At 42.6% G+C, this 12,182-nt stretch overlaps 1 protein-coding gene across 6 annotated transcripts in view; it reads left to right on the forward strand.

Annotated features, from left to right (window-relative positions):
- Positions 1-12,182, forward strand: part of LOC111143353 (solute carrier family 44 member 3) — a 95,952-nt gene that overhangs the window by 51,498 nt on the left and 32,272 nt on the right. For 4 of the 6 annotated variants that reach the window (XM_022497037.1, XM_022497040.1, XM_022497042.1 and 1 more), the window contains 2 exons: positions 7,160-7,316; positions 9,861-9,947. In XM_022497037.1, the coding sequence (XP_022352745.1) occupies positions 7,160-7,316; positions 9,861-9,947 (244 nt within the window). The remainder of the gene's footprint in view (positions 1-7,159; positions 7,317-9,860; positions 9,948-12,182) is intronic. The other 2 variants (XM_022497038.1, XM_022497039.1) reach the window with 1 other exon arrangement.

Consider the following 12,182-nt stretch of genomic DNA (forward strand, 5'->3'; position numbering starts at 1 on the left):
TAACTTCAGGAAAACCCAGAAGTTGTATAGGAAAGGAACTGTAATCAGAATACACTACTTGGTTTATACTCCAACAAAAATAAATAAATACATAATTTTTAAAAAAGAAAATACTACTTGGATCATTGCAAGTGTTGCTAATGTACTGATAATTGTAAACACTAAACATTGACCGAAACATACTCAGTGGTAAAAGATTGAAAGTTTTTCCTCTAAGATCAGGAGCAAGACGAGAGTGCCTGCTCTCACCACTCCTATTCAGTATAGTACTGGGAGTCCTGGCCAGAGCAATAAAAAGAAATAAAAGGTAACCAAATCAGAGAGGAAGAAGTAAAATGTCTTTGCAGATGATACGATCTTACAAATAGAAAAAACCTAAAACCTCCACTAAAAACTATTAAGACTAATCAGTGGATTCAGTAAAGTTGCAGGATACAAAATCAACATACCAAAAACAGTTGCATTTCTAGAACAACAAAATATCTGAAAAATAAAACAATCCCATTCACAATAGCATCAAGAACAATAGGGGCGCCTGGGTGGCTCAGTGGGTTAAGCCGCTGCCTTCGGCTCAGGTCATGATCTCAGAGTCCTGGGATCGAGCCCCGCATCGGGCTCTCTGCTCTCTCGGGGAGCCTGCTTCCTCCTCTCTCTCTGCCTGCCTCTCTGCCTGCTTGTGATCTCTCTGTCAAATAAATAAAAAAAATTTTAAAAAAAAAAAAAAAAAAAAGAACAATAAAATACTTAGGAATAAATTTTCCCATTTCACAGGTTGACTTTCATTTTGTGGGTTGTTTTTGGGGGTTTTGTGTGTGTGTGTGTGTGTGTGTGTGTGTGTGTGTGTGTGTGTGTGTGTGTTTTGGTTTTTGGTTTGTTTTTACTGTGCAGAGCTTTTTATTATCACTTATTAATTTTTGCGTTTGTGGCTGTGCTTTTATGTCATATTCAAAAAATTATTGCCAAGGCCAATGTCAAGGAGCTTTTTCCCTATGTTATCTTTAGTTTAATGGTTTCAGTTGCTATGGTTCAGTCTTTAAACCACTCCAAATTAATTTTTATGAGTAGTGTAAGATAAGGGTGTAATTTCATTCTTCTGTATGTAGCTATCCAGTTTTCCCAACACCATTTATTAAAGGACTATTCTTTTCCCTTTCTGGGCTCTTGATTCTGTTCCACCAATTTATATGTCATTTTTTATGCCAGTGCCGCACTGTTTTGATTACTACCCCTTTGTAGCGTAATTCAGTGTGATGCCTCCAGCTGGTTCTTCTTTCTCATGACTGCTTTGGCTATTTAGGATCTTTTGTAATACCACACAAATTTTTAAAACTGCCTTTTCTTTTTCTGTGAAAAATGTCATTGGAATTTTGATGGGCAGTGCATTGAATCTATATATGGCTTTGATAGTATGGATATTTTAATAATATGAATTCTTCTGATTCATGAACACAAAATATCTATTTGTGTCTTCTTCAGTTTCTTTCATCAAAGTCTTGTAGTTTTCAGGGTATAGATTGTTCAGCTCCTCTGCACAGTAAAAAACAAAACAAAACAAAACAAAATGAAAGGCAACCTATGAAATGGAAAAAAAATATTTGTACATCATATATCTCATAAGAAGTTAATATCCAAAATATATAAAGAACTCATATAATCCAATAACGACAAAACTCCACTAAAGGGGTGCTTGGGTGGCTCATTGATGCGGTGTCTGGCTCTAAATTTTGGCCTATGTCATGATCCCAGAGTCATGAGATCAAGCCCCAGACTGAACTCCACACTTGTGGAGCCTGCTTAAGATTCCCTTCTCCCTCTCCTACTGCCCCTCTACTCCATATCCTACTCATGCATGCTCTGTTTTTCTCTCTCTCTAAAAAAATAAATAGGGGTGCCTAGGTGGCTTAGGTAAGCATCTGACTTCAGCTCAGGTCATGATCTGAAGGTCCTGGGATCAAGCCCTGAGTCAGGTTCCCAGTCAGCGGGGAGTTTGCCTATCCCTCTGACCCTACCCCGACGCGTGCTCTCCCTCTGTCTCTCTCAAATAAATAACATCTTTTTTTTTTTAAGATTTTATTTTTTTGACAGAGATCACAAGTAGAGAGAGAGAGAGAGGAGGAAGCAGGCTCTCTGCTAGGCAGGGATGTGGGACTCGATCCCAGGACCCTGAGATCATGACCTGAGCTGAAGGCAGAGGCTTAACCCACTGAGCCACCCAGGCAGCCCCGTAAATAACATCTTTAAAAAAGAAGATAAGCAAAGGGGTGCCTGAGTGGCTTAGGCAGTTGGTTTCATCTCAGGGCTCAATCTCAGGCTCGTATAGAGCCCAGCGTCGGGCTCCTCACTCAGCATGGAGTCGGCTTGAGATTTTCTGCCTCTCCCTCTTTCCCTCTGCACTTCCCGCCCACTTACATGAGCACGCTCTTCCTCTCTTTCTAAAATAAAATCTTTCAAAAAAAGGAAACAAGAAATATACAGATTTAATACATAAACAAATAAAGTTCGCCTCTTTAAAAAATCCAGTTAAAAAATGGGCAGAGGAACAACATACATTATCTTTCCAAAGAAGACATACAAATAACCAATAGGTACATGAAAAGGTGTTCAGCATCACTCATCATCAGGGAAATGCAAATCAAAACCACAAGGAGATATCATCTCACACCTGTTAGAATGGATGTCATCAAAAGACAAGAGATAACAAGTGTTGGCAGGGGTGTGGAGAAGAGAGAACCCCTGTGCACTACAGGTGGGAATGCAAACTGGTGCTGTCACCATGGAAAACAGTATGGAGCTTCCTCAAAAAATTAAAAATAGAACTACCTTATGATCCAGCAATCCCACTTCTAGGTATATATCCAAAGGAAATGAAAATAGGATCTCAAAGAGATATTTGCACTCCCATGTTTATTGCAACATTATTCACAATGCCAAGCTATGGAAACAACCCACATGTTGATCAAGTATCAACAGATGACTAAATAAAGAAGATGTGGTACCACAAACACACACACACACACACACACACACACACACACACAATGGCATTTTAATCATCCATGAGAAAGAAGAAAATCTTGCCATTTGTGAAAATGTGGATGGACCTTGAGAGCATTGTGCTAAGCGAAATAAGTCAGAGAAAGATAAATACTGTAATATACAGAATGTAAAAAAGCCAAAATGGTAGAAACTTAGCAACAGTAGAGTGATAACTAATAGGGCTTGGGGTTGCAGCTGCGGGAAATGGCCAGATGCTGGTTAGAGGGTACAGACTTCAAGTTAGCATGAATAAGTTCTAGGGATCTAATGTCCCGCATGGTGATGGTGGTTAATAAGACTGTATTATATACTTGACAGTTGCTGAGAGAGTAGAACATAAATGCTCTTACCACAATAAAGAAATGTAATTCTGTGACGTAAGGGAGGTGTTAGCTAGTGAAGTGTTAGCTAGTGCTGTGGTGGTAACCATTTTGCAATATATCAAATCAACACATCGTATACCTTAAACTTACAGAATGTCTTATGTCAATTATATCTCAATAAAGCAGAGGAAAAACTCTAAAAACTTCAATATAAATCTATTGATAAGAAGGAGAGAATGGGAAAATGTTTAGGTTGTATAAGATAAACAATTGACAGACATGTTTCAAAGTGAGAAGTCGGGCGCCTGGGTGGCTCAGCCAGTTGAGTGTCTGACTCTCGGTTTTGGCTCAGGTCATGATCTCAGGGTCGTGAGATGAAGCCCCACACTGGCCTCTGGCTGCTTGTGGAACCTGCTTGGGATTCTCTCTCTCCCTTTCCTTCTGCCCCTCCCCACCACCTCTAAAAAAAAAGAGTGAGAATTCAGTAGACAATATCAGAAGCAGAAAAAAATACACGGCAGAAAGAACATGTAATTTGGAAGTGTGGGGGAAGTTACAGAAGAAATAGCTAACGTATGACCTCTAGGGAAAGAAAATGAGCAGTGGGGAAAGCAAACTCCTGACTTCTCTCATTAGCCTCGTGCTATTTGACTTAAGATATTTACATACTACTTTGATAAAAACAAAACGTATGTCGACTAACTTAGAGCACTATTTCTTTATTAAGGAGTTCTGCTTTCTTTTTTACATGGTGCCAAATTTTGGAAACCTTAAGGTTTTTCCTCATCCCACGGTTGACAAGATCTCATGTCCTGGCCTGCACTCTGGGGGTGGGGGTGGGGGTTAGCCAGCCTGCGTTCATCTTTGTCATGCATGTAAGCATCGTGAGAGCTAAGACATCACACAGAGACCATCAAGCGTTCAGGATACAGTGACCTGTAAAATTTCTCTTTTACAACCATTCACTTGAAGAGGGGTCCACAGAGAGCCGTAAAGATGTGGCTAGGGGTGGTGAGAGGAAGGAACTAGAACCGTTCAACTTGGAGAAGGGACGCTTGAGGCATGACTTCATCATCGATTTCAGATATTCCAGAGATGGTTTCCAGCTGCTCTCGACTGGCTGAGAAGGCAGCGAGGGGATTGGGTGAATAGCTGAGCCTGTGGGATTTAAGTGGGAGACAGATGGGTTTCCTAACCCTAGTCAGCGTCACCGGGGAAGGCTACAGAATCCTGTTCTTCATAATAAAGACAATCTCCTTTTTCTGGAGAGTTGGAAAGATGGACCGTATGGTGATGTTGCTGAAAGAAACATCAGGAAAGGATGGTCTCTTCGGGGACCACACAGCAACCCTTTGCTGGGGACCGGATTTATACTGGCGGCCGTCCCTCCCATTCAGGCTGGTCCTTGTCCAGGAGCCTCTGCACAGAGTTACACCCTCATACTGTTGCTGAGTCCTCAGCCCTTGGCCGGAGCCACCTGCAGCTGACACTTGCCTCTGGGACCCTGAAGTTGCTTGCTTGGCCTGATGCCATGTTGTCTGAGGGACGAGTGGTTGCCGCACAACCCTAGTGGGCTGTGACCCAAAACCGCCACAGGACCCAGATGGAGGGGACGGTTAGAGCCTCTGCTTGGCGCCTTGAGTTGCCGTGGTGTCCTGGGATCTGGCTTCCACAGGACAGCCACAAGTTTAAAAGGAAGGGGACGCCGGGTCCCGGGGCCTGGGGGGGAAGCATCCTAGAGTCACCTGCACTCTCACTCTCACCAACTCTTCCTTATGCCACTGCCACAGAAGCGGGGTGGAAGGTGCTGCACACGCAGTATGCCCTGGCGACACAGGGCAGACCTGCCAGGAGGCCCCGGCTTCCTCAGCTCAGCCCCAGGTTGCCTGACACGCCCAGCGCTGCATTGCCCTCCCGCAAGCCAGTTCTCAGAATACCGTGAAATCCAGAGATGAGTATCATTTTAAGCTTCATCGGATATCATCAGGTCCTCTTCCTGAGGGCAGGTTCTGCTGCTTGTGAAGGAGGTAGAGATGAAGGTCGTGGCCACAAACACAGCCAGGGAGGCATGGCAGGGCATGTTACCTTTGAACATGGAGAAAGGTCTAAGAAGAGAAGGTGGAGGCCTCAGAGACACTCTACTTGTTTAACCCTTTTCTGTAGGATGATTTCTAATTGGGGGCAGGTGGGGGGGTGTATTTAATGACTCCTGTCTCCACGAGCCAGACTGAGTTGGAAGGGCCTTCTTTTTAAGTTGTTTCTCTCATCACATGATAACCCAACTTCTGGAACTGAGGCATCTTCTTCCAACCAAGCCCTGGAGAGCCTCGAGTGACAACCAGAGTGTGTCACAGACTACAGCAGTCACGCCGCTGCCTGAAATGGTTGATCCCCTCCCAAGGAAATGTTCTCAGAACGAGGGTACTGAAGCCGAGACTTCAACACCCAGAGGACCAGACCCCAGAGCCCCCCTCACAGTGGCCTGTGAATCACTTGTTTCCCTACCAGATAGAAAGCAGGTGCTGTCCTCTTTTCCCTGTATCCTCTTGATGCTCTAATAAGTTCTAAGGCACATAAATCTCCTAAATGGAAAAGTAAACATTCTTCCTTTAAAAAAAAAAAAAAGCTGAGGAAAGGGAAAAACCATGTCAGAGTTTCCTGGCCGATACCACTGTTCTAGTTTATCAGACCAGCATGAATTCATATCAGCAATAGTTTCCCTGGTATTTCCTATTTTCAGTAATACTGAGTTGAAACACACATCATCCTTTTTGTGGGGCGACTGGATCATGGGTCCTCTGCTCCCAATAGGACTTTCGGGTTCTCCTTTCCTTCCTGGATGATTTCAGTAACAGCAAAATACAGCCCTTTTGCCAGCTCTTGAGACATTTCTGGCCACATTCCGTTTTCTCCCTCAAAACCTAGGCTCTTGTCAAAACCTTAATTCATAGTGACTTATTAGCAACCAGAGCGAGTTGTAGCATAATCCATTATGAAGTAACCAAGCTTCACTTGAATCAGAGGTGGCTTCTCGGAAAGGGCCTCATTTTCTAGAACTGGCACCAGCGGGAATTGAGAGGGTCAGGGGAGGGGTGGCGCCAGCCCTCCCTCCTTTGTTTTATCTTTCAGGTTTGGGGTAGGGTGAAGGCTGTGCCCATTCTGTTCTTTTTCACTTTTTGTTTCCCCTCTGCTTGGGAGACTGGCTTTTGCGTTCCTGGTTGCTGTGTCATGACACGTTCCAGAAATGATTTACACTGAAGTGACCTTTAAAGAGCAGAGTAGAAATCAGCTGGATTTTAGGGTCCTTGAGCTGTGCGGGAGCCGGAACTTTCTGTCCCTTTCACGTCAAGCTGGAGCTCACTGGTGTCCCTGTGGCTGCCCTTCCTGGTCACATGATTTGGTGGTGATTTTAATCACCAAGCCAATGCTGGCAATTTTTACATATGTCATGTAGACCTTGGAAATGATTATATAATTAAACTTCTGAAAGGGAAAATGAGATTAAGAGAAAACTTACAGGATTTGGGGGCGGGGAGGCATGGTAAAGAGGGAAGCTTGTTTATTTTCATTCCTCAGTATTTTTTTTTTAATTTTCCGTTTTATTTGTAGCATTGAGCGGCATGACAAGAAGTCAGTCCAAGAAATAATTTAACCTTCGCTACCAATGAGTATGAAAGTTTTGCCAAATGCTTATTGCGTTACTGCTTATTGCATTTATAAATCATCACTGTTGATAATTTGAACCAGAGAAGTTTTAAATGGTGTTTTTTAAGTGCTGTCTTTTTTTCCTCTCTTCCCAGAAATAAAAATGACCCTCCTGATCACCCAATCCTTTGGTCTCTTTCCATTCTTTTCCGCTACCATCAAGGAACAGCCATAAAAGGGTCATTTTTAATCACTGTGACAAGGATTCCAAGAACCATTCTCATGTACATTTGCAGCATTCTGGAGGGCAAGGTAAGGCTGTCCCTAAGTGCAGAGGGCAGAGGGTGTTGTGGGGGGCAGAATAGGTAATCACTGGGCAGCTGCAGCAGGTCCCAGGACAGGAGTGTGGACCGCGGCAGTGGCCATTGTTTCTGTGAACACTTATCCTGTTTTTTTGTTTTTTTTTTTTTTAAGTAAAAAAATATACTATGAGACAGGAATAGTATTTGTTTGTTTCTCTTTTAAAGCTAAAATATTCCTTACTTTTCTGTTTCCTAGACGGTGCTGTGGGAAGTGACTGGTGTGGGGTGGGGAGGGTAGTTTTAATAAGTGAGTGTGAAAGACAATGTGTGTGTGCGTGCGCACGCACGTGTGTGTATGTGAGAGAGAGACAGGGAGAGAAAATGTGCTTAAGAGTGAGAAGTGGACAAGCTGACCTAAATCTCAGCTCAAAAGACAGAAAACTGTAGGGCTTTTGTGCCTGGGGGTTTTTCTCCTCCCTGGTTTTTATTTCCATGCACATTTGGTTATGAATGCCAGTGGAAACCAGAACACCAGGAAAACAGCTGTTCTCATGGTATTTCTGGCTTGCCAAACAAGGGAAGTCTGGACTTTTCCCAACTTTTCTGTTCTCACACAATGTTAATCCCTTACCCACCCCCACCTCAGTGTTTGTGACTTGATCAGAGTTTCACAAGTTTACCTGATTCCAACCTTTTGGACGTGGGTATGTGTCCTTACGAAAGGACACATAAATTGGGGAAATTCTACACGTGGATTTATTCCTATATTTTAAAATTGTTTGATGTTTTTAAGTGTCTAATCAAAGCTTAAGATTGGTATATGAATTAGGAATAATGGATTGAATTTCACATAAAGCTATCTAGCTTCCTTATCATGAAATACATGCTAAGGACTTGCCCTGATCATAGAGTATTTTCTTGTATTTCTATTGAAAGATTGCCCTGTAGATACTAATACGTGCCCACATTAAAAAAGAATCAAGTTTGACTTTTTTTGGAAATAAATCCTATAGTGAGATTCTCAGGGCTACATTTCAAGCGATGGAAAAATGTATGCATTTTGGTGACTTGCAGAGGCATTCCAGTTCCAAGCCAAACCTAGCTACTCTGGCTCCTGCATTTTGTACTTTGATCCTTCAATTTCAAGAAGGATTTTTTTTTTTTAAGGATTTTATCTATTTATTTGACAGAGAGAGAGAGAGATCACAAGTAGGCAGAGAAGCAGGCAGAGAGAGAGGGGGGGAAGCAGGCTCCCCGCTGAGCAGAGAGCCCGATGCTGGGCTAGATCCCAGGACCCTGGGATCACGACCTGAGCTGAAGGCAGAGGCTTATTAACCCACTCTGCCACCCAGGCGCCTTCAAGAAGGACTTTCTTAAAGAGTAGAACATATTTCTATTTTAAATATATTCATTATATGCATTGGCAATAGATAATCACAAATTAATGAGCACTAGGGAACCTTGCCATCCTTCTTAGAGCTAGGCTCCTTAAACTCTGGGCCAGCAGCCTTCCATCAATCTAAAAGAGGTGTTAGTGACTGGTCTCTCTGGCAGGGGTCCAAAAGGTTATTTATCACTTCTGAGATCCCAGAAGGATCAGGGGGCCAAACTCCCCTTTCATGATCTCCCTGCTTTCTTCAGTTAAAAAGATGCGGTTTTCCCCACACTGTGTCTACTACTTAAACACTTCTCACCACTGCTGTGTGATCTTTCCTACATGAAATGGCTCATTCACAACCACAGCCAGGCTGAAAAGTGTCCAGATCAAGTTTCATCCAATTGATTTAACACTGGGACGAGAAAATGTCCATATAAGGCTGAGTTACTTCTGGGGTCTTCAAGAGAGGACTATTTTCAGGATTGTTTAAAGGGATTTTTTTTGTTGTTTGTTTTTTGTTTTTTTAACTCTGGGCAGTCAGTGGGACACATTCAATCGCCCCTCCTCCAAGAGTTTTATTTACTCTTGAGCTATGCATATGTCCAAATTACATGTCAAAGGGCTAATTTGTCCCTTGAAATTTAGCCCTAAAAAATCTCTGTATGGAATTTTTTTTTCTGCAAAGAAAGTTAAACTTGATTCCTTTTTTTATATGGGCACATAATTAGTATCTACAATGTATTATTTGTTTCACGGTCTTTAGGTAGTGGATTTTTCAAGAACACAAACTGGTTTGAAAAAGCAAATTTTATCACTGACAACACTTAGGGGAAGATGGAAAGAGTTGTTTGTTTGGTTTTTTTGAACTAGAACCAGAAAGCCTAGTTTACCTTTGCTAGTAAATATGGACTAACCCATTTCTGGTTTTGCTGAGATCACCAGCAATCATCACAAGGTAAGCCCACAGAAGAGAAGCTTCACCCTCAGCGATAATCATGGTAATAATCAGTAGTAGTAGTAGCATATGCAGAATGGAAGGACGTCTCCCACACCATGTGCCTCCCCAGGTACATAAATCTCCAGGTTAGAAACTTGGACTGTGTGTCTGCAGAAACTGCCTGCTTCTTTCTTTCTGTATTTCTGACTCTGTTTGTTTGGTTCTGATCCCAATTCCAGCAGCGTGGCCCATGGTCCAGATGTGTGTGCAGACGCTGCTTCTGCTGTTCCTGGTGTCTGGACAAATGCCTGCGCCAGTTCAACCAGGTACGTCTCCTGCTGCATGCCCCGAGGACTCACAGAGGGGCCCTCCAGTGGACTCCATCTCTTAGGTCAGGGGTCGGCAAATTTTTCTGGGCAAGGCCAGGTTGTAGGAATATTTCAGGCATGGGGGCCATTCAGTCTCAGTTGTAACTATTCAACTCTGTCGTGGTAGTAGGAAGGCAACCACAGACCAAGTACAAATGAATGGGCATGACTGCATTCCAGAAACCTTTATGGACACTGAAATGTGAATTTCATGTCATTTTGACCTGTCAAAAAATGTTGTTATTCTTTTGACTTTTTTTCCAACCGTTTAAAAATGTGGAAGTTATTCTTAGCTTTGACCAGAGGAAAACAGGCTGTCTGATGGATCTGACTTCTGAGCTATAGATTATATAGGTCATTAAAGCCATTCTTCCAATTCTGAAAGAAATGTGTTTCCCTTCTCAGAAATAAAAAGGGGAGGAGTTTTTAGAAATTCTAGCATAATGAGTATGTGTCAACTGAGAGCTAATTGTCAATGTCTTCTTTAAGAACTGTATGTAATTTTCCTGAAATAGGAAAAGAATTGCTTGTCTGATTTTTATATATTTCACTAGCTTTTCCCTTTCAAGCTATAAATATTCCTTTAAAAATCAGAAAAAATTACATACTGCAGTTGTTTGGATTTCACATTTTTTTCTCGAGTCTTTCAAATTGATGGACACTTAAGTATATGTTACGCTTTTCTGTAGATAATTTCAGAAATTAATAGCCCTCAGCCAAATTTACAGAAAGCAGTATTTTTCTAAGTCTGCTTTTATAATTTAAAAGTCCACAGAAATCTCACTTAGCAAAGTATTTCTTATTATTGCCGCTCTTCCTAATAAATATACAGCTAAAGTAAAAGGACTAATTAGACCATCTGTGTTTAACATCTTACTATAAGTGGTTTTAAGAATACCTTTCATTGTTCAGGGGAAAGTGTGGCCTTAATAGTGTAAAGCTCTATTTTTGAGGCACTAAAGAATCTTGAGTTCATTTTAGAGTGTATTTTGTTTTCATTCGGTTTGCTTTAAGCCAGCATAAAGCATAGTAAAATATCATAGTACCTGGGCCACTGGGGGACTCAGGTGGTTAAGTGTCCACCTTCTGCTCAGGTCATGATCTTGGGGTCCTGGCATCCAGTCCTGCATTGGCCTCCCTGCTCAGTGGGAAGCCTGCTTTCTCCTTTCCTTCTGCTGTTCCCCCTGCTCGTGTTCTCTCGCTCTTTCTCTCTCTCAAATAAATAAATAAAATTAAAAAGTAATTAGCCCCTTTCAGAATAGTGAGTTGTATAGCAAGTGAAACCAAACCCTATGAATGTCTTATTTATCATGGATGTGATATGCCTGCTTCTCTCTTCCTAGAACTGTGTGCATACATCCAGACATCAACTTAGTCTGCAAAGATTTGAGATGCATGACAAAAATATACTCTGATAAAATATATCTGGTCATGAAAATCAAGGCTAAGAAACATGATAAACTAGAAAGATGAAAGCAATGGGACCACTGATACCCAAATATGCTGGCCACATGGTCCCATAAGACCCTAAAGTTGATTTGCCATCCCCTCTCACTGTGTATGTAAATTTACCTCCTTTCTCTGTTGCTCCTTCACTCACGGAAGCCTGGGGGTTCCTTGTGGGTGCCAGGAACCACCCTTTCAGGAGAGGAGAGCAGGGGTGAGGAGGCAGAAGTGTGGGCCGTACCTCCACCAATTTACCCTGGCTTCCACGCAGAGCAGTGCCACTCCCATCCGAGCTTGGAGTGGGATTCCATGGAAGGTTTCAGTTGAAGACAGGGCAGTGCTGCTAAACCATATTTGTTAGCCACTGTCCTGCACCTTGTTTCTGCTTCTCTCCTCCGCCTTGTTATCCTGTATATTCTGCGCTCTGAAATTCCACCAGCTGTTAGGATCCCACTCCCCTTTCCCTTGGGACCTCAAACTATTTCAAAGATCCTAAGTAGCCTCCATGTTAGCCACACCTTAATTACCATTATAAAGAACTAGGGACCTTTTACCAGATGTTCAGTGAGAGTGACTGTCCCTGAACCACAAAAAGACCCCACTGGCCTGGATTCAGCCCATGATGCATCCGTGTTGCAGACAGGGCTGGGGCCTTCAGATTCCGGTCATGGGGCTGGTACAGTAGGCTTCAGCATGAACCAGCTGTCAGAGTGTCTTTCATTGTGGTGGCCGCTGCAGGACCCGGCA

This window comes from Enhydra lutris, unplaced genomic scaffold (assembly GCF_002288905.1).
Source record: "Enhydra lutris kenyoni isolate GAN:26980312 unplaced genomic scaffold, ASM228890v2 scaffoldscaffold9, whole genome shotgun sequence".
NCBI lineage: Eukaryota > Metazoa > Chordata > Mammalia > Carnivora > Mustelidae > Enhydra > Enhydra lutris.